General features: G+C 46.6%; 1 protein-coding gene across 1 annotated transcript; it reads right to left on the reverse strand.

The window, feature by feature from the left end:
- Window positions 1-5,539: 5,539 nt before the first annotated feature.
- On the reverse strand, window positions 5,540-22,205 carry LOC311354310 (cationic amino acid transporter 3-like). Its single transcript, XM_084474124.1, has 12 exons — window positions 22,095-22,205; window positions 13,868-14,460; window positions 13,602-13,763; window positions 13,056-13,239; window positions 12,407-12,522; window positions 11,894-12,116; window positions 11,299-11,438; window positions 10,611-10,713; window positions 10,068-10,312; window positions 9,546-9,712; window positions 9,318-9,426; window positions 5,540-8,460 (listed from the first exon to the last, which is right to left on the reverse strand). The coding sequence occupies exons 2-12, from the start codon at window positions 14,232-14,234 to the stop codon at window positions 8,309-8,311; spliced, it is 1,968 nt and encodes a 655-aa protein (XP_084330250.1). The 5' UTR covers window positions 14,235-14,460; window positions 22,095-22,205; the 3' UTR covers window positions 5,540-8,308.
- Window positions 22,206-22,679: the final 474 nt, after the last annotated feature.

Genomic DNA, 22,679 nt, shown 5'->3' on the forward strand with positions numbered 1-22,679 from the left:
CGTTGGACTGGGGGTAGTAAGGGCTGGAGGTGATGTGTTTAAAATCATAGGCAACAGAAAAGCTTTGAAACTCCTTACTAGAAAACTGTCGTCCGTTGTCTGTGTGTAGCTCATCTGGACACCCCCACCTGGCGAAGATGTTCTTCAGACGCGCACAGGTGGTCCCACTGGTCATGTCGGGTAAGTGCGCTATTTCCAAATAGCGAGAAAAATAGTCAATGACAATCAGGTAGTTTCTTTTTTTATACTCGCAGATGTCGGCGCCGACCTTCTGCCATGGCCTTTGAGGTAGCAGTGTTGTCATCAGAGGCTCCTTCCTCTGTGTTGGTCTGATTTGCATGCATTCAGGGCACTTTGTCACCAGTTCTTGGATCTCCTTCTCTAGTCCGGGCCACCACACACTCATTCGCGCCCTCTCGCGACACTTAGTGATGCCCTGGTGCCCATCATGCAAACGGTGGAGTATGTCACCTCTCATACTGTGTGGGACAACAATTCGATCTCCATACAACAGAAGTCCCTTTGAGGTTGACAGGCTGTTACCCCATTGGTGGTATGCTCTGGCCTGTACTGGGACGCTGCCCACATGCTTTGGCCACCCATGTGTTACCAGTTTACTCACTACCTGCAGGTCATGGTCAGTGCTCGTCTCTCGCTTGATCCGCTCCAGCTTGGAGGGCGACACTGGCCATGCTGCGTGAGCTGCATCTTCGAACACTGAAACATCACTGGTTAGTTCTGATATTTCACTCTGTATTACAGATAGTGGCTGTCTGGACAGTGTGTCAGCTACTGTCAGTGTTTTCCCTGGCACGTACTCTGCAGTGGGGTTGTATCTCATCAGACGCATAAGCAGGCGTTGGCACCTCAGGGGAACCATGTCGAGGTCTTTGTTGTTGATCAGTGGAGCTAGTGGTTTGTGGTCGGTGTGCACTGTGAAGCTGTCTAATCCGTACAGGTAGGTGGAGAATCTTTCACAGGCCCAAACGACTGCCAAACACTCTTTCTCTATCTGCGCGTAGCGCCGTTCCGCATCGGTCAATGTTCTGGAGCAAAAAGCTACTGGTTTCAGTCCCTCGACATGGCGCTGTAGCAGCACAGCACCCAGCCCAAAGCTACTTGCATCTGCGCTCACTATTGTGGGTTTGTTTACATCATAGAATGCAAGTGTGGGTGCTGTGGAGATGAGTTGTTTCACCTTGTTGAAAGCGTTGATTTGTGCTGCGTCCCAGGTCCATGCCGCGTCAGTTTTCAGCAGGTCGTTGAGGGGTTTTATTATATCTGACAGGTTGGGCAAGTATCTACCCAAATAATGAACCATACCCAGGAACCTCCGGAGGCCTGGCATGTCATCTGGTGGCTGTAGCTCTGTGATGGCACTTACTTTTGAGGGGTCAGGGCGGATGCCCTCTTCATCGATGAGGTGTCCCAGGTAGTTCAGCTGCTTTTGGCGCAGGCGGCACTTTCTGTCATTGAGCTTCAAGCCTGCACTCTCCAGGATCTGCAGGACATTCTGGAGTCTCTCTTCGTGCTCTTTCTCATCCCTGCCGTGGACGAGAATATCATCCATGTACACCTCAACCCCTTCCTGGCCTCTGAACAACACCGACATCTCCCTCTGAAAAATCTCCGGTGCACTGGAGATCCCAAACGGGAGCCGCTTGAAGAAGTACCTCCCCATGGGAGTGATGAACGTGGTCAGCTTGGCTGTTTCCTCCTCCAGCGGGATTTGCCAGAAACCGCTAGCTGCATCGAGCAGGGAGAACACTCGGGACTCAGCCAGCCGTGGCAGTATGTCATCTATGGTAGGTAAGACGTACCTCTCCCTTTTAACTGCCACGTTCAGTTTCTTTAAGTCAACACAGATTCTCACATCAGCTGTTCGTTTGGGGACCGGGACCATCGGCGCGCACCACTCCGTTGGTTCAGTTACTTCCTCAATGACGCCACATTTCACCATTCTCTCCAGTTCAGCTTTAACTTTGGGGAGCATGGGTGCGGATACTCTCCTCGCAGTGTTCACACTGTACGGTACAGCATCATCTCGCAGACGGATTTTAACAGGTTTTATCTTTAAGAGGCCCACATCTGTATCAAACGTGCCTTGGACTTCGTCCACTCTTTTCACTAGTCCCATGGCCACTGCGACAGCTCGGCCCAAAAGGTTACTGCAGCTGTTTGTTTTGACCACATGTATGATGAACTTGTATTGCCGGCCTTTGTATTTTGTTAAAGCTGTGAACTGTCCTAGACCATCAAGTTTCCCCCCCGGGCTGTCAAAGTCCATGTCGTCGCTTGCTAACTGGGGTAGGTATTTGAGCTTGTGGTAGGTTTCATCTGATATCACACTGGCATCAGCGCCTGTATCTATCTTGAAGGTCACAGGAGTGTCTCTGATGGCTAGTTTAACCGTCCATGGTGTATTAGTGTCTGCAATGTAGGTGTACTTTGTTTTGATCTCACCTAGAAAATGTCTGCCACTGTGATCAGCCTCCTGCCTAACTGTGGTTACTTCATTCACTCTTGCAGAGCGACACACAACAGCGAAGTGTCCAGTCTTCTGGCAGTTCCTGCACTGTGCATTTCTGGCAGCACAGGCTGCGTGTTTGGGGTGATCCTTACCGCACCTGAAGCACTTGGTCTGTTTCCCCTCTCCGCCGCGGTGTCCCGGACCCGCGGTGTGGAAACTGCCGCGTCTGTTCCCCCATCCTCTGTGTGGATGAGCGGGAACCCCGCGTGCATGCGGTCGAGTCACTTCGCTGAGGTAGCTAGCATCGGCCGAGCTAGCTTTAGCCTGCTGGCTAATTTGCCCCTTTACCTGCTCCGACTGTCTCACAATCTCCACTGCTCTTTCCAGTGTCAAGTCCGCTGTCAACTGTAGTTTTTCCGATAACTCCTTGTCCACAATCCCGATGACCAGTCTATCCCGAATGTTCTCTATTTTCGCCGGACCGAACTGGCAGGTCTCAGCCAGCTCGTAGAGGGTACGGATATATTCCTCCGCCGATTCACCGTGCTTCTGCGCTCTGAGATAAAAACGAGCCCTCTCGTGGATAACGTTCACTTTTGGAATGAAGTAGGTGTTTAACTTTTCCAACACAGTCTCATATTCGTCAGCATCTTCATCCTCCGCGAACACGAAAGTGTTGAACACCTGCTCGGCCTCCTTGCCGAGCGCATAGAGCAGCGTGCTAACCTGCACGTCCCCGTCTTCCAGGTTTAGTTTCGTAGCCATACGGTACCTTTGAAACCGCTGCCGCCACTCCGGCCACTGCTCCGGTCGAGTAAAGTCCAGTTTCTCGGGAGGACTAAACTTCGCCATGATCCACGTCCGAGTCGCTTTACTTCTGACACCATGTGTAAGTTATCTCTCATAAAACAACGGGCAATGTTGCTTCAGGTTTACGCTCTTTATTTCTCCGTGCGTGTTTCACATCAGCAGTAACTTACAACTACCGGAACTCCTTTCGCTGCCGTTATCAGTACATGAACTTGGATCACTGCGCGGCTGCGCGTATACACAAAACAGTCCCCTGAATACCACCTCATATGACAGCAGTCAACGCAATTTCAAACTATCAGACTTTTTTTTAAAAATTGAAAAAAATGGATGTGCTAAATGCACTCTCTGCGTTAAAGAGATAAATTATGGTTCCAGAGGGCTGCATGCCCTGTTGGAACACTGCCAGAGCACAATACACACACAGAGAGTGGCCTCCATCGTATCTACCCAAAGTGTGGCCCAGCTCCTCTGTAAGGACAATCCTTTACCAGCTACCAGCCAGAATCAGGCCTCAGCAGCCGAAAATATCAGGGAAAGTGTAGTAGGCTACTCCCGAATCCAATGTACAATCGGATTGCCAATGGAGAGGTGAGTGTGTGTGTTGAAGACTAGTTAAACAAAATTAACGTTTTGTGGATTTTCATTTTAAGAATTTCAGTTTGCACTTTGTCTGTGTATAGGGTGGGCCGGGGATGGCAGAGGTTGGTGGAAATGTCATTATTTGATATTTGCTGCGGGGGCGCGGGCTTCGAAAATCTCTCTCTTTTTTGACCATAGGTCTGTTTGCATCCCTGTTAATAATACAGTAGGCATATTGATGATGTCAAAGTTGACGATACAATCTCACCCTCTTGCTGCCAAACCTTGGCTTTGGTGAATTGACACCACTGATCCTCTGGAAGAGATCCTCCGGTTAAGATGGTCTTCCAGCTGAAGATGGACCCTAGCTAGGGTCTTCCCGTTTAAGATGGACCCTAGCTACTAGGGTCTTCCAGTTTAAGATGGACCCTAGCTAGGGTCTTCCTGGTGAAGATGGCCCTTAACTAGGGTCTTCCTGGTGAAGATGGTAGGGCCTGTCAGAGCCCCAACTGTGCCAATTCTGTTTAGATAGGTGAAATAATTTGACCTGGAACACGTTGCCCTGAAAACACTGGGAGATTGTGCCAAGGGGCATGACACCAGTTCATGATATGGCCAAGCTGATAAATGGCAGTTTCTTAAGACACTAAGACGCTGTAAGCTCTTATTATCTATAGTAACCATTTCACAGTTTGCACCGCTCTTATCGGCTTTTGGGGGTGGGGACTGAGACTGCCTCGGCTGGTTCACAGCTAAACCACGAGCCTCATCCTGAGAGGACGAAGGGAGTAGGGGCATCCCAATCTGCAGCTGTGCTCTCAAGGACGTCACCCTGCTTTAACACTGGAGTGGGCCCCCTGCTCAGGGCTCACTTCAGCGCTTCAACCTTTTTATGCTTGACATGCCGAGAGGCCACTCTAAGCAAGACTACTTTTATCTTATACCTTTTTTACCCTTTTGTTTATACTATTCAGAGTTATGTCATCAATACAGTTCCAAGAATTTCAACCACACAGTTTTTATAATTTAGATAAATGCATGCATCTATTATTCTGGTAATTTAATTATGTTGAAATTCTCTTATGGTGTGTTTCAAGGGCTACAGGTGGGAGATTATGGACTGACAGGAATAAGATCGTAGATGTGTGTATGAGTTGTAATTGTATAAGTAATAACAGATGATCAGTAAATTAATTCAAAACACTCACTCTATAGGCTAGTTGATGTGATTGGTTGATCCTAGTGAATACATGAGTGTACTATGTGTGATTCTCCCATCCTAGCAGACCTCAGTACAAGCCTGTGTAAGAGTCGAGGAAGATGTCTGCATGTCATGCATATCTGCATTCAAGAGGTGTGGGAAGAACTGGTTAGGCTCCTTCCTCAGAGGCACAACTGTCAACAGTGTTGAGTCATAAAGCTTGACATAAAACCCTCATAAAGAATAATATTTCAGTTATTGGCAGCTATTGCCAGCCAATGTAAAACATTGTAGGCATTTTGCATTTGTGACATTTTATGGACCAGATTAGAAATATATTCTAAATGGAAAACAATCTACATTGAAATATGAATGGTAAAGCCAGGACCCATTTTGTATTCTCCGATCATACAGCAGCCACAGGTCATAGGATTGTAATGAGCAAGGTTTTATTCAAAAAGAAAAAGTACAGCCCATATTTGAACATGACAAAGATATTTACAAGATATTAAACCTATTAAGAATGAGATAAGACAAAAATAAAAATCATGGTGTTAATTTAAAAGCATGTGTGTGAGATAGGATTGTTATTTAAAAAAAAAAAAAGGCACAGAGGCTGGGTACGGTTCTCCGTCAAGCGCTGAATCAAACTCATCAGTGAGAAGATCATGAGATCGTATTGGACCATGTAACTGCAGAGCTATGGAGACCTACCTCCACACGGTCTGGAGGCTCTGATGGAGGAGGAGGGAGCGCTAACGCCTCTCCTACCAGCCTGAGTGCCTTTCCGAAGAACAGACATCGTTTTAGTTTAGATCTCGCTCCAGAGTTGGGGTAAAATTTGTTTTTTGTTCCCGTCCTGTGGAATCTCTGGCAAAGCCCAAGCCCATATACAGCGACGCAAATGATCTCCTGGTTCAATTCATGTCCACACAAACTACTGGGGAGAACGGGAGTAAGGCTTATGGCTCAATGCCATTCTGTCGCCAAAATTGATTTCCCTGATATACCAGGAACTTCCAGATTAGAAAAAATATATATAACACAATAATAATAATAAATATCTATTATTATTATTATTATACACCCCAAGCATTATACAAAAATAATACAGCTATACACAAATACTGTACAATCTACAGTAAGCATGGAGCTAAGGTAAAATCACAACAATTAAGCTAATCAACATAAATTATGAAGGACATGAATGTACAGAATTTAGAGACCCTTCTTTGAGCGGTCTCTCTGATGGGAACCCTGTGTGCTTTGTTTGGTCAAGTTGGGTTCACTTAAGTGTCGCAAAATCTATTTAACGGAAACCACGGAAAAATACATGGGTACGGGTCGAGAGGAGGGAGAAACTGTACATGTAATGTTTGAAGCACTCTGCAGGTGTTGACAATTTTAAAATATATCCCACGTTGATTTGCAGCAAGTTAATATGAAACACCAAAATGTACAAACACCTCTGAGCCGCGATCTTTGTATGTTAAAATATAACCATTAAAAATATGAGCAACAACTAAACAAGAAGAAAAAGTGTAGTAGTGAGTAGTCAAGGGTCACGTCTATAGCAACATAAATTCTAAAAAGATATATACATCTCCACAATCCACGCAAAATAACCAACAAGACGTGGATAGAGACAGACTCCGGGTGTCCGGGACTCGGGGTAGGACGTCCACACATTGTGTGGATGTCAGGCCTAGCAGCTGTAACAGACCGGGGATGTAAAAAAGTATGTGTTGCAACAACACCAGTAAGAAGATAAAAATAAAGGCCAGGTTGAGTCACGAGGGCCACATTTCTCATGAACGTCGCAAGTCCATCCGTTTACATTCAGACTGCGCCTCCTCTGGTCCGTTGGATGAACTGCACGTCCTGCCCAGTGGGATAATGACTGTAGCTGATATGAGGTTGATTCTCAATACTTCGGTGGTTACAGGAAATGCTAACGATTAGCAGCAGTTGCCATTTCATCCCAATTCTGTCCCATATCTCGCTTATTAAAAAAATTAAAACCAACAAAATAACTGCGAGAATATTTTTCATACCATGCGAATGGTACGTCAAGAAAACTTGGTTGTTACATAAGTACATATATGTATGGTTTCTGGATCATTTCTAACATGGCTTTCTCGAGGGGGGTTAACTCTTCAGGAGAATCAGGTCTATTTCTCATGTCGGATGACTTATGTTTACATTTAGGGCCTTTAGCAGACGCTTTTGTCAGCGACAACCATTCACTCACATTCATACACCGACAGAGTCAACCATGCAAGGCAACAGCCAGCTCATCAGGAGCAGTAAGGGTAAGGCGTCTTGCTCAGGGACACCTCGACACGCAGCCAGGAGGAAGAGCAACCTTCAGGGTACAAGGCAACCCTCTGTACCTCCCGAGCTGGTGCCGCCCTACTTGACTTAGTATAAGTTAGGATTTGCCAAAAAACAATGTATTATTAAAGTATTATGCAATGCTTTGGACACAGGTTTAGATGATCAACATGAGACGTGGACAGCGGTATTAACCTGGCGTCAGCCTAAAAACCACAACAATGACACCCTGTGTGTCTCCACACAGCCCCGCCCACTCGGGAATGGACCAGGACATGCCTTTTGGCCAAGTTAGCTGATTGGCAAACAGGCCACCTCTTCTCTGACGTCACCTCCTCACGTCTGGAGGTGAGCCGGTGCTGCTAGCTTTAGCCTTAGCTCTCAGCAGGTTTGCTCCGGTGCCATGATTTAACCATCTGGCCCAAAAAACCAAAAGGCACGAGTAAACAAGTAGGCACTAAAACTGTTCCTCCTCCGCCAGCGGCCCCTCCTCCCCCGAACTGGCAGAAGAGCGAGTCTAAAAAAAACAACTTACCAATTAAAGAGTTCTACCTAAGTTAACAAACAGCAGATTAAACCAAGAGAGAAGAGAGATAAGAGAATGCAGCACGGCGTCACAGCCCTTTGTAACAGGTTGTTTATAGCTTCTGGTAAGAGTTCATCCACGCGGGCACCGGGCACCGGGCCCCAGGGTGAAACCCTCAGCAGTAGGAGGCTGGTCACTACGTCCCCTGGTCTCCGCCCCATTCCAGTTCAAACTGGCGCCACCCCGCCACACCCCCTCCTCCTGTCCTCCTCTCCTGTTCACATCCGGGGTGCAAACAGCGGCATCAGTCGAGATTTCTCACTTCCTGACGCCTTGTACCCCCCCGCCAGCCACCCGCCCCCCGTCCCCCCCCCCCGTCCCTCCCTTAGAGGGAGCTGCCCCCCTCTGTGTCGCTGTCGTCGGGGGCCCCCCGGTAGATGTGGCCCTTGGCCTGCAGGGCCGGCTCGTGTTTGCGTGGAGAGCTGCGGCCCCCCTGGCTGCTGTTCCAGATGCCATAGAAGAAGTAGATGGCGAAGCCTGCAGGTGGAGAGGGAGATGTAGTGGGCTGTAGGGTTAAGGGGTTCAACACTAGGTTACCAGCTGCTGTCTGAGTGTGTGCCTCTCAGACATGTGTGACCACAAGTAAAAGGCACATTTCGGATTCACTTCCCTTTTCTTAACTTCCTGCTGTCAACTTGGCTGACTGGCTGTTTCCCAATGTGAAGCATGATCAACGGCCACCCTTTTACGGACACTACGTCATAGAACGCCGACAAGCAAATTGTAGATGGAAAGCGACACACATTGCTTTACACAAGTGAAGTTATTTGAACGTTTTCAGAAATATTTTTTGCTCTGTATTGCTTTTTATAGTATAGGTAGTATTATGTAAATACAAAAAAAATAAGCTTAAACCTGTGCGATTTTTTTCAAACGTTTTTGCAACTTAATGTTATGACTATATATTTTGCATGGATTGATTTGTTTTAATATGTACGTAGCTGGTGTTTAAACAAACTACTGACGCCAATAACATTAAAAAAAAATGAAAATATTACAATATGGACAGTATTAAAAAGCGGAAGCGGAAGCGCTTCCACACAAGCAACTCTGAACGCTATAAACACTAGGCAGCACTCTAGCCAGCTCTCTTGCCCCATCTCCATAGGACGTGACTTGCAAGGAAGCGTTCTAGCAAGGCTGCAGCCTTCATGTTGGGAAACCGCCTATGGCTACACATTTCTTCCTCGAAATATCACCACCTCAAGACCTCCAATACTTTATAAGAAGCCATATGTAGTGTGAGTGACTACTGCAGACCCTTTGACACTCTGTGAATGCATGCATGTGTGCGCGTGTATGTGTCTCTGTACGCGTGTCTGTCTGTGTCTTACCGAGGACCATCCAGACTGCAAAGCGGCACCAGGTGCTGAGGTCCAGCATCATCATGAGGTAGATGTTGACGAACACGCTGAAGATAGGCAGCCAGGGCAGCAGAGGGACCTGGAGAGGGGCCACACCAAAGACTCAGCACTACTCTATCACACACTGGTCGGTTCCTGGCTCCTGCCGGGTCATTGGTTGGGGGGGGGGGGGGGGGGGGACGACAGGTGGGAGGTTACCTTAAAGGTCAGCGCCTCCTTGCTCTGGGGCTGTCGCCAGATGATGAAGACGCAGAGGCCACAGAGCAGCGCCAGGACGACGCAGGCCGTGACCACGGCAGGGTGCGCTGCGATGAGCTCGGGGAGGTAAGTGGCCAGCACCACACACAGTATGGTGATGAACACCGCTGCCGCACAGGGAAACAAGTGTTAACCTTAAGCAGCCACACATTGGTATATGGTGGCTGGACGATTAACACGCTACAAGATCCATGTCGGAAGAAGCACACGTGATTCTTTTGGACTGTGTGAGTAGCATGCATGTTAGAGTCCCGCTGGGCCCGCCAAAAACAGCAGGGATTAGACAGGCTGCGCTCGTTTGACTCATTTGCAACATGCGCCGAACAACAGGCACAACCACAAAAGCCACCGCATTCAGAGACAGAAAGAGCCGAGTAACCAGGCTGGTCTCAAGGAGATTCAGAATCTCTAAGAAGAAACCAGCCCACTAAGACGGTACTCCCTTCTCGCTGGGACACTTACAGATGATGGCGGTGGTGGCGTAGACGATGTTGCCCGAGATGCGGGTGGGGCTCTTGTGGCTGGGTATGAAGAGCAGCTTAATGGTGAAGGCCTCCCGGGGCCCGTCCTCCAGCTCCCCGCTGTCCTCGTCGCCGCTGTCGTAGACCCGGCTCACCGCCACCTTCTCCCCGCCCACCAGCTCCACCAGCTTGTCCGTCTGGCTGGAGGAGCCCGGCACGGAGGAGCCCAGGCTGCCCGGCTGGTACCTGAGAAGGAGAGTTCCACTTGGTTTACCTTCAGGGACCGTGTGTGCGTGCAGCGTTTTCTACATTTCACATGTTCGCTCCAAACTGTATTTGGTGCTTGGAATGCTACTCGCTTTTGGTTTAATTGTATTTCTGTTTTTACTTTCCAAACGGAGCAGAGCAATACCAATAAACAACTTAATTCAGGATGAATAAAGTACCCCAAAAACAGTACTTAGGTATAACCTGAAACTCGAGGGCGGCCCTGAATGTGTAGGCAGGTAAAGGCAGGTGATGCTGAGAGAGACGCAGGACTAACCGGAGGATGAGGACGCAAATGGCCACCAGGGAGTACGCCAGCAGAGTCCCGATGGACATCAGGTCCACCAGGGCGGCCAGGTCGAACAGGAAGGCCATCAACGCTGCCGGAGAGAACAGAAACAAACATGCATCTCACATCTGTAGTATGAAGTTCTGTCTTCAAAAGTTCAGAAACGTACATCTCCAGGGGATCATTCTCTACTGGTGTCACTAGCATTGCATTTGGAGGCAACCAACCCCCTGTCGCAGTATGGGCCTATGTCACAGACCATCTTCTGTGAACATTCTTTTGAAATACATTTTAAAATGTATTCATTGCACTCTTTTTTTTTTACCGCCAGTGCCTCGTCATCTTTCCTCAGGAGCCGTCTCTTTGCGCTCCTCTTCCTCCCTCATCAAACATCTCTACGTTACCAATAATAACCGGCTGCTAATTAGGTTGTTTACTACAGTTACCATTCTCCTTCTCTTTCCTGTTGATCTGGCATCCAGAATAGTGTGTGTATTTGCTCTTCTAACAGCACTAGGGTGCAGCCCACCTTTTGAGCGGGTGTCTTAACTGGAACTTGCGAGCAGAATAGGATTGAAAGATGGTCTGTAAGCCAATAATAATAACCTTAATGTAATAACAGATATATCAAACACTCCAAATCAACCAAAGCACAGAGGAATATATAGGGGCGTACCAGCAACGATGCCGGACACGATGGTAGCCAGCAGGGGGGTCTTGGTGCGCCCATTGATCTTGCCGAGCACCCTGAAGAGCAGGCCGTCCTGAGCCATGGCGTAGATGACCCTGGGCATGGGGAACATGGAGCCCAAGAGACTGGGGGAGGGAGGGGGGAGAGAAGGCTTTATCAGTCACTTTATTGACGAATTCTGGGAAACACATTTATATGAGCTTTAACAGCAACCAGGCATTGTAATGGCAGTGCCTTGGTAATTGCAACAGCCACTGCAGGAATATTAACCCAGTATAACCCAAAAACCTTGTAACCTGTACAGTCAATACACCATCCAATATGAAGCCTGGCCAGAAGCTCAATTGTGTCATTGCAAATCTGATAGACAACTGCCGTCAACGGCACCGGCTGTAAATGCATGATAATCTTTGTATTAGGAGGGAGGGTAAAGTCGCCAAAGAAAGTTAAAGCCTGTTTTCTCTCAGCTTAATTATAAGACTCTTTTAGTTCCTCATTCAGTTTCCCCACCCAACGAGCATTCAGGACCAGGACTGAAGGGGCGGTGGCTGCTGCTCGTGCTGGCGTGTGGCGGTCTCACCTGGTGGAGAGGGCACACAGGGAGCCCACAGCCACGATGTAGCGGGCCGGGGCCCAGCCCACGTAGCTGAAGGCCTCGGGGAGGGGGCTCTGCGTGTTGAGCTGGTAGTAGGGCATCATCATGGTGAGCGCCGCCGACACGCCGAAGTAGGCGAAGAAGCAGATGAGCAGGGAGGCCACGATGCCGATGGGGATGGAACGCATGGGGTTCTTGGCTTCCTCGCCTGGGGGGGTGCGGTAGGGGCAGAAGATAGTTGCCTTTGGTTACGATGAATAAGTACGCAATGTCAGACCCGGGTGGGGGGGGGTGGTTTGTCAAAGTGGGCCGTTTGTCATAAAAACAACAATGAGGAATATGTGCAAAAGGCAGGCTGGTTTAGAAAAACAAGGATATAAATCCATTTCAGAGATGGTACACTTGGTTGGACGGTTTGTGTGAATGAGTAGCATGGCTATGTTGGATCTCCAGATTAGGAGACAGGAAGGCGACCACACGGCGTTCACAACCACTCACTCGTTGTAGCGATGCAGTCGAAGCCAACAAAGGCGTAGAAGCAGGTGGCGGCACCAGATAGGATGCCCTTAAGACCAAACGGAGCGAAGCCACCAACACCAAAGTCCTTCTTGACGCTGGAACATGAAGCAGAGGAGGGCGGCGTTAAACACACACACATCCACTCTCTTTCAACAGAAATACATTTCAAACACCTCACACTGACAATTCATTAAGGCAACACTTCATTGGGGGAGATTATATATATATATATATATATATATATACACGCAATAAAATTGGGTTAGGGTAGACTACTCCAGTGGTTTACTACACCAGTGGTTCACCGTTTCCACAATATTCCAAAGTCACACAGATGGAGCAGGAACTTATTATATGGAATAATTACAAATTCATGAAGCAAAATCCTAAAATGTAATTATATTGTAAAAAGGAAATAGATGACAGTACATTAAGCTGTCCTGTACCAAGAATATATATTTTGCTGTGTAATTCCAAGAACCTCCCAGCACACCTTGCCTTGCAGTAGGCACACTGGCTCCTAACCAGTGTGACCCGTCACACCGGTTAGGAACCACGGCACTACACAACAAGGTTCTACAAACAACGATGAAGGCGAGCGGCGTGTCGGACGGGGCAGAACACTGACTTCATGGGCTCTGAGAAGTTGCTGCTGTTGTAGAAGTGCTCAAAGTCGGCCTGCTTCAGGTCCCAGTTGGCCGTGTCCCCCTTAACGAAGCCCGAGATGATGACGAATCCCAGCACCACCAGGTTGATGCCTGTGAAGATCTTGTTCACCAATGCCGACTCGTTCACACCAAACGCCAGCAGGCCTGGGTCGTGAAGCAAGGCAGGAGGAGAGGGGGAGGTGGAGGAGAAGGAGGCAAAGCAAGAGGGACAGCACCATGTCAATAACAGGAACAGCATGGCACACGTTTCCTCGCGTTCTTGCATGAAATATGGGTGTGGGCGAACACTTTCAAAACATGTTCTCGCTAACACGTTTTAAATGTTCATAACTAATAATAACAACAGGAACAAAAACTTGCAAACTACATCAAACCAGTTGGGTCCACAGCAGCTGCAGGGTTGCCAGTTTGGCAGCTTATTACATTTTCAGTATATTAAGAAGGCCAACCCAGGAGGCCCTAAAAGAAAACAGATTAGCATTAAGCAGAATCGACGCCACACTCACCAGTGAGCAGCAGGATGAGGATCAGGGCGAACAGGTCCGGGTACTGGGCCAGCACGTTCCCGGGAACCTTCATAGCCATGGCCACCTTGAAGAACCCAGAGATCTTCTGCTCCACCAGATTATCAAACGTGGAGCTCCAGGCTCTGGCCACACTGGCAGTGCCTGGACAGAAACGGGACCCAAGATTGTTGTGATGAATACACCTACGCTGCAACGGACCCACCACTAAACGCCGCCACCCAACCCGGAGATGCACCACCACTCACCGATGACGTAGGAGAGGATGAGGTTCCAGCCCGTGATGAAGGCCCAGATCTCCCCCACAGTCACATAGCTGTACATGTAGGCCGAGCCCGTCTTGGGGACGCGGGCGCCGAACTCGGCGTAGCACAGGCCGGCCAGCATGGATGAGAGCGCTGCGATGAGGAAACACAGGACGATGGCCGGGCCCGCCTTCTCTCGGGCGACCTCGCCGGCAAGCACGTAGACGCCAGCGCCGAGCGTGGAGCCGACGCCGAGGGCGATGAGGTCTAGGGTGGACAGGCAGCGGGCGAAGTGGGTCTCCTCTCCATTGCTGTCCAAGACCCGCCGACGGAGCAGCGCCTTGCCAAATTGGGCCAGCTTGTCCGCCATTATCTTTTTTTATATGTGGGACTGTGTGTCTTTTATACTGTGGCGTAAAGTGTGCCTCGTGACCTGGGTTGAATTAGTGGATGTCTGTAAATGTAGAGGAGAAGCTACTAAAAACAGCTTGTCGGGCTGGCCGTGTTAGTAGGCGATGCGGTAGTCACGGCTCCACTACGCGCGAGGGTCAGACGTCACAGTACAGACGTCAGATGTCACACACTGTTTTTATGATCTATGAAAAACAAATGCAGAGAGAAGGGTTAGAAAGGATGCAATACAGACTCTGTGGTCATGATGATGATTATGCTGGTTCAGAGATGCCGCAGCAACACACCTCTCCTGTTTCCACTAACACAAGCTTTTAATAACAGTACTGTGAAAGGTTGCTTTCAGAGAACTGCCCCGTCATTTAGTCAGAAACATGAGTAAACCACTGTGTGCAAGTATGCTTCAGCACGGTCGGAGCCCATGGATGCAATTCAGAGACTTTCGAAGCCTGATGCAACGCTGCTGGGATGTTACACAGAGGCTGAACCTCATGTCAAAACACCAAGACCCGCTGCTCTCATCGGCCACATCTGGCCTGAACTATCTTTTCATTTGTAAAACACTGCTCGCACCACTGTAAAAGCAAAAACCAAACCCAGAGCCTCGACCCCCGGGCCATCTCCCGCAGAGCCGGGCCTCAGTAGGTGTGATGTTATCACGACGGCCGGAGGTAGGACAGGGAGACGCCTGGGAAAGGCTTCCAACGCTGATAGGAGAGTAGCAAACAAGCTTTGGTAAACAAAGAGTGGAGAAGAGCTTTATGTCCTATTGGGTCCCTACAGTAGACAATGTACTGGATATATACTACTAACACATTCAACCATATTTTTTTTACCAATGGAAGAAGGTCAGGACCATCTGTTTTAGTGTATTTAAATTGACAACATTTTATGCTAGTGTTGCAATAATTTGTTTCCACCAAAATAATCCTGGAGCACCAACCAAAAGTATTGTTCAAGTAGACTTCAATTGAAAATGTATCTCTGAATATGCACTCTAACAAGCAAAGAAACCACAGAGATTGATGCAAGAGCAAGGAATCGGGTTAGATGATGAACTACAAATAATGATGATTACGCCATGTTGAGTCTAAAAAGGTTGGACTTGCAAGTATCTGCATCAAACTTAAATATGCATGCAATCTACATATCCAAGTACTACAGAGGTAACAATGGGTTACATTGTCTTAAATGGCCAACAAACAATAAGGAAATACTAAACCAATCCAGTGCAGTGAGCCAGTGGCCGGTTCAAACTGATTTGGACGAGAGAATGTTAGGAAACTGAATGTTGTCCCAAGTTGGGTAATCTCTCCTTTAACCTTTTGTTCCAATACAGCTTGTAGGAAAAAACAACAGGTATAAAGGATCACAGTGATTTTGGAAACAGCCACGAGTGCTGACTTTCTGCTGTTTGTCTATGCAGATGGATGGATTTAAATTAGGGCTGTCAAACGATTCAAATTTTTTATTGCGATTCATCGCATAGTATTGGTGAGTTAACTCACTATTAATTGTATTTTTTTTTAATACTATTTTAAATCCACTCCAACTGAAGTTAAATTAGATGGAAATTACACATTATCATTCATAAGCTGCTTTCACATAGACGTGCATCCGTCTATTCTCCGTAGATTCTATGGTCGTGCCGTATATGTAAATGACATATCCTGACGTTGGACCTCCTGAAAAAATACTACCCCTGAGGTAGTATGTTCTCTGGAGGAAATGCTAATTACCTTATATGTGAATGAGCAGTAGAATGTTGGCATTTCGCACTTCACGTTAGTGGGCATGTGGTGGGAACAAAAAACACGCCAGGAGCAGGCTGCATATATAGGAGAGGCAAGGAGATATACGGCTCAAAACGAGAACGGCCTGGAAAGACGAAGAGGTTTTTCAGCTGCTTACTTTGAGGGCCGACAGTGCGGTGCACATATGAAGGGCACTGCGAAAGACGCAGTAATGTACGACCGTATGGTGAAGAAGCTTGCTGAAATGGGAATTGTGAAGGGAAGGACACAACTCATCACGAAATTAAAATCCCTCAAAAAGCAGTTCACCACCGTGGTAGACCACAACAAAAAAAGTGGGAACGACCGCAAAACCTGCCAGTACCAGGATTTGCCAGTACCAGCATGGAGACTGTCATGCCATCACCGTCCAGCTCAGAGAAATCTTCTGTCCCGGACACTCACGCCGAATCCGGTGATCAAAAATAACGGTGACGAATTGCCAGTTCAGAGGCAGCTGTTCTCGTGGCATTGTAATTGAATTAAACAACGCTCATTATCCATTGTCCATCCCCGTGCGGTCACTTACCATTAAATACGTTAAATTAAAATATAGGCTACTATACGGGACGTAGACCGACTCATTTCACGGATTCCTGTATGACCAGGTTGCCTTAAACATCTGTCGCATATGTCAGGTGATAACTAAATGTCAAGGGAAAGAGGCGGTGATTGAAAAAAGTATTTAGATCGCTTAATAAGTTCACAGGCAGTTACTTAGTACAATTGTAAACCAAGTTACTACACGTGTAGTTAAATTCAAATAAGTAGCACCACGGATTAAGAAATAAACAGGCTGTTACTTACTGCAAGTGTAATTGAATGTAAAGTAAGTCGAACTAAAAACAAAATTGAATTCTGATATGAATGTTGACATTCTGTGGGCAAAACCATTCAAAATCACAGTGTGTTGTGTTTTAATGCGTCAATTTTTATTAATCGTGTTAAAATAAAATTGTGTTAATGTGTTATCCCGCTAATTTTAACAGCCCTAAATTAATAGATAAACAGTCAAACAGCATCAAAAATGCCCCAGGTTAATTACACCCACGTTCAAGTCTAGATCACTTCTGTCAAGATACACATTTACACAATACACAATTTTCAAAAAGGTGCTGCTCTGTGTCATCAGCTCAGAAGTTAAAGAGTCCAATGGAGTAGGCCTAGTTCTGTGAGAAAATACAGACTTGACCTTCAAGATCTGGCAGTGATAGTGAACCTGCTACTTGGAAAGGGCTCAGAGTCTGAGTCACACTGCACGTGTGGACTGACTCTGGCTGCAGTTGGAACAATTCCTCCGTAGTTTAGATATGGAGACCGTCAAAGCATTACAAGAAGGGCCATACTACGTCCTTGGCAGTGCATTATCACCAGAGACATAGCCAAAGCAACCAAGCTGCTCTTTAGGCACACTTGAATAATAGTTTAACATGTGATTCTTTAGCCTCAATTCACTTCTTGTCTGACGTTAAACCAAGCCATGGAAACCTCTCATGGCCGTGCACCTTGGACGTTTCCTTTGAAACAAGATCTTGAATTGAAATATTGTGCTGTATTAATATACCTTCAGAACGCGCCTTTATATAAATATAGTGACAGCTTATTTAACACATCATGGCCTCTCTGGACACCCGGAGGCTGTGGTCTGTGTGTGGCGGGCGGGGTATCAGCTCACGGGTTGAGAGGTGACAGTGTGTGTGGCAGACACTGGGCTGACACTGGATCCCTGCGTGACTGCTGAGCCGGCAGCAGGCCATTCAAGGTCCGTCAGTCACCATACACTGGCATCAGAAAACACCAGGGACACCCGAAACTACACGCCCTTATGCGGAGCGCCTCACAGCCCCAGGTCATTCCCATCTAGCAACTAGCCAAACAGACTGACCCACCGGAGGGGATTTGCATGTATTTTACAGTTGAAAGATTAACATTGAGGCCGCAATTGAATAGTTTTTCTGCAGCAGTCTAAACCTTTGATATTCCATCTTCAACGCCCCGAGTGGGTCAGCCAGTTCTGTCCCGTCCAGTACCACCTTGCGTTGATACTATGCCTTATACAATGCCCCCAGTCATCACACTGGAATAAACACAGTATCCTATTAATACCATTACAACAACATAACCTACACCATCAAAGCGCTCCTCGCCCAAAAAAAGAATATCCTGTACACTATGGTTAGGCAAGAGAAGACCAACAGAGCTAAACAATGTAATGAGAAACAAAAACACAGAGTAAAGTGCGATAACAAACAGGCGTGAGAAGAGCGATGGGAAAAGGCTACGGGGCGCCTGGCGCAGCATTCCATCGGCCTTTACTGGTCCAGCAGGAACACAACGAATGGGGCATGGGGCCGCCGTGTTGGTTAATGGGTTGGTTAATGTTGGTACAGACTGTTCATGCTGTTCCAGCAGGGACAGTAATGCCACAGTGTTGTTGCCCCATGGCCGTGGTTTCACAGGCTTATGCATTTTTAACAGCTTTCAATTCAAATTTGTATGGTTTTGATGAAAAATGATTTAGACCTCAGAAACACTAGTGTTGACTGTTATGCTGTTTGTAAAAGGAAGAAGTAACCAAACTTTTCATTTGCCACCAATAACTACTTGCAGTGCAAGTAGTTATTGCACTGCAACAAGGTTTTTCCATGGAAACTGAATCCTTTATATAGGGCAAACATTGACATTAGACTTCAGGGGGAAAGCAATACCAGGAAGGTTTTGGCAACAAAAAACAAGCAAGGTTAAAGACCTTGCAGTTGGACTAGGGGTGGACATTAGGGTAGTTCAATTTAAAAGTTATGTTTGTTTAGTTCCCCACATCACAACGCAAATTTCATCTTTCCAACTTCAAAAAAGCGACAGTCAATTGAGAACATATAAAAAATACATATCAACATAATATATAATGTATCTGGAAAATGTCTGGAAAATCATTACAAAAAAAACTTGATCACAATAACTTGGCAAACTTTTGAATGATTTACTCGTTTACTGGAGTTCCCGTTGTCACCCCTACTCTCCTGAGCCTGGTGCTTCCCCTCTTTTCATCGTGTTCCCGTCCCCCGCCTGCTCTTCCGCCCATTATCTTTCAGACTTTGTTTCCCCATCATTTGGCGGGGAACTGGAAGCTTTAAAAACATAGCTCAACAATGCTGGTAATTCGACAATAAAATAAATATGTGTTTATGTTGTGGTTTGATCCCTTTTTCATTTTCTGGACAACATGTGAGCACCTGGCCTGGGGGGTCCAAAGGGTGCCAGCAGCACTGATATTATCGACCACTGCTTCAGAGAGGTTATCAGTGCCACGGTTAAGGCGTTTAACCTCTGACCTCAGAGGTTTCCAAAAGTCCCTCTATTTTCAAACAAGTTTTAATGTAACTTGGAGAGATCTCCATAAACTTTAGGTGGCAGTGTGAACAAATAAAGGTTTAAAACAGTACTTTATTGCACAACCAGCCACTCATAGCCAATAGAAATGAGGTCGCCATACATCACGATGGTGGTGTTCTAGCGATTCTTAGTGCTTTGCAATTGGTTCTATGGACATCCTTACTGTACCGACAGCGATATAGTTCTCATGACAAGTGTACTTACTGTAAGTCGCTTTGGATAAAAGTGTCTGCTAAATGCCCTAATTGTAAATGTAAATGTCTTCAAATAATGAACCACAGTAAACCGGAATGAAGGGGCCCTCTAGGGCCGCCATCCCAAGCTGCCTAATCCGTTCCTTGTGGTTTTCACGAGGGTGCCCCAGTACGTGTGAGCTTGTGTAATCGCTGCAGGTTTCAGCCAGGTTGCAGTGGGCGTGGCTGTAGCCTCCGTCTTAATACCCTGGGTCTGTGCTGTCTGCAAACCCTCCCACGTAACAACACGGCAACGCCAACACAGCCCAGCATGCATAATGGTGGATTAGCTCTTTTGGGCAGAGTCCATGTCCGGATTCACAGCCCTTTTTCCCTGTTGAACACAGTTTTCCCTGAGATAAGAACGGGAACATTTTAAGAAGGCAATGTTTTTTTACTCATAATTTGTCTTCCAAGCTACAACTTCTTGAGCTTTGAATGTATGGAGTGAAGTGTGTCACTTTCTATTCGACCAGTGCTGATTATAACAAGAGACAACAAGATAAGCCTTAATCTTGAACTTTCTAGGTTCCTTGAACTGGACAGCAGGTCTAGGAATTGATAAAGAGGGATTTGTGTAGGGCTACACTATTATCACATCAGATCAGTATAAAGTACAAGAACTTTTAAAGATAATAATTTTACAACTTAATTGCTCATTTAGAAACAAGGAACCTTGATGCATCAATGTAATCGCTTTGCTTGGTCAACGTAGCCATGAAGTGCAGCGTCTCCCTAGTTTGACACTGTTCCGTCACAAGATCATGTCAACACAGAGGATCAAAAATAATAAGACTTTAAAAGCTGTAATGATAATATTGATCATAAAGGCATTTTGAAGTGAGGGAAATGCATTTGTGTTGACGCTGGGAAGGTCAATAAAGGCAGAAAAAGGCCTGAAGAACTTTGTGTTCAGTTCCCTGGGTCCAACCTTTGTAAACCTGTCTGACCCTGTCTGTCCATCCGCACCACAGCAGCAGGCAGTCTTCATCTGTAAAGCAAGTTTCTGAAGTCCCAGACAATGGATGTCTAGCTGTTTGAAGTGCCGGAACCGTAGGGAAGTGTGCATGTTAGCCACAAATACACTGAAAACTGAATGGGGACTTACTGGACAATGTGCATATTTTACCCTGTGCTATGTGTGTGTATGCGTGCAATGTACCATTCCTATAGAAAGATCTATCGCATCTCTGCATTCGTACAGTTGTGCATGATTGCCTGGCCGTACTGCTGTGACTGAACTTTTAAGCTACCTTTTAATTCAACACCGCAAGTATAAGCAGTATACTTGCAAAGAGAAAATCATACAAAAAGTATTTTAGTTTATTTGTGCATTTAGAGTGTTGGTTATTGGGCATTTATTACATTGATTTATTTTATTAAACTGCATTTCGTCAGTTTAAAAACATTAACATTAATGTAAATTTTCAACACTAGTTTATCATTGCAGAAAATATATTACTAAAAATATGATTACTATTTTTCTGAAGCAAAACATTTTTCCAACGCTACCAGTTGAATTCTAGCATTCTGCCTTTGCGACAGGATATATATTTAATAAAATCTAACTATTGGGACGGAAATAACAAAAGAAAGCACATAGTATGTATTTTCCTGCCCTTCCTACTCACTCACTTACAATATGACACATCGCAGACTTGGACATTAACGACATTGCTTGAGCCCAGCGACCTCACTTCAGCGGTGCCACAGCATCACTGTGGCACAGCATCTCATACACTCGCTGTCACGAAGCATGCCTTTCACTCAGGTCTCACCAGAGCAGCATGCCTCACAGTCCAACATGTCCCACCAGTGTAACATGTCCCACCAGAGTAACATGTCTCACAGTCTAACATGGCTCACAGTATAACATGTCTCAGTGTCCCTACGTGGCTCTATGTAGTCTCGTGTGGAGCTACAGTACCACACGATGCTAGCTGCGGCTGCTAGCCGCCTCACAACAACACACAGAGTAGAAACACAACACACCACCACAGCAACACGACTAGATACCGTTTCTAAAATAACAATTCGTCACAATTTACGACAATTGTGCAATGGTTTGGTTCCGGGTACCTTAGTATTTGAGACTGTTTCCGCGCTTCTCAAGAGACCTCCGTGTATCCACTGAACAGACAATGAACCCACGTCCAAATTACAACAGTGTACACGTAGTATAAACTAAAAAACATTATTTGATATAGAACCTCAGAAAGCCGTGCCTTGTTCGTGTATAATCCCGCCAGCAGCCGTGACAACACATGCGGGAGATTGCGTCAGACTACTACAAGGTGAACCTCCCCACGGAAGCGGAGTAACACACAGTACAATAAAAAAAAAACACGCTAAACACCCGTCGAATACTGCCGTCGACGTCTTGAGACGCAGGATATTTACCTTGTGTCCTGGTAGGAGCGACCAACACCCCGAAAGTTACACACAATATGAATTAAAACCGCGCCGCCTCGTTGATGAAACGTCCCGCTTGGCGCGAGCGTGTGTGGTTTTGTGAGGGGTGGAGGGACGTGACGTGGTAAGCGTGTATAAACAAACCGTGATGTCAGTCCGAGGAGGGGCTTACCATTCATGAATGGAAACTTAATGGTTTATATAGTTTATGGTTATTCGTTTACGTGTTTTAGGAGAAATACATCAATTGGAGGTGAGGCAGAGAGTGAGGGATATTCAAAGTGAGGTAAGATTGTGTGTGTGTGTGTGTGTGTGTGTGTGTGTGTGTGTGTGTGTGTGTGTGTGTGTGTGTGTGTGTGCCCAAATATGGTACAAGAGCACCAGTCATGTCCCCTAAACAGCGCACCAGCCGCTTTGTTCATTAGTTACGAAAACAAAGAGGAAATATCATGTCCATCATCTCTCTGTGCCCCAGTGACCTTTATGTAGACTGTGTGTCGGGGTCAGCAGCTTCCAACCAGGTGAGGTGGTTTATAGTTGTGAAAATGTGTTATCAGCTTCAGCTTTATTTAA

This window comes from Micromesistius poutassou, assembly GCF_964030765.1.
Source record: "Micromesistius poutassou genome assembly, chromosome: 10".
Classification (NCBI taxonomy): Eukaryota; Metazoa; Chordata; class Actinopteri; order Gadiformes; family Gadidae; genus Micromesistius; species Micromesistius poutassou.

Bases quoted from the DNA above. Each gene is read 5' to 3' on its own strand.
- LOC311354310 (XM_084474124.1), bottom strand. From the start codon at position 14,234: ATGGCGGACAAGCTGGCCCAATTTGGCAAGGCGCTGCTCCGTCGGCGG. The intron at 13,764-13,867 runs GTGAGTGGTGGT...GTTTCTGTCCAG, and splicing joins CATCCTCTCCTACGTCATCG to GCACTGCCAGTGTGGCCAGA. The intron at 13,240-13,601 runs GTGAGTGTGGCG...TTCACGACCCAG, and splicing joins CCTCATCCTGCTGCTCACTG to GCCTGCTGGCGTTTGGTGTG.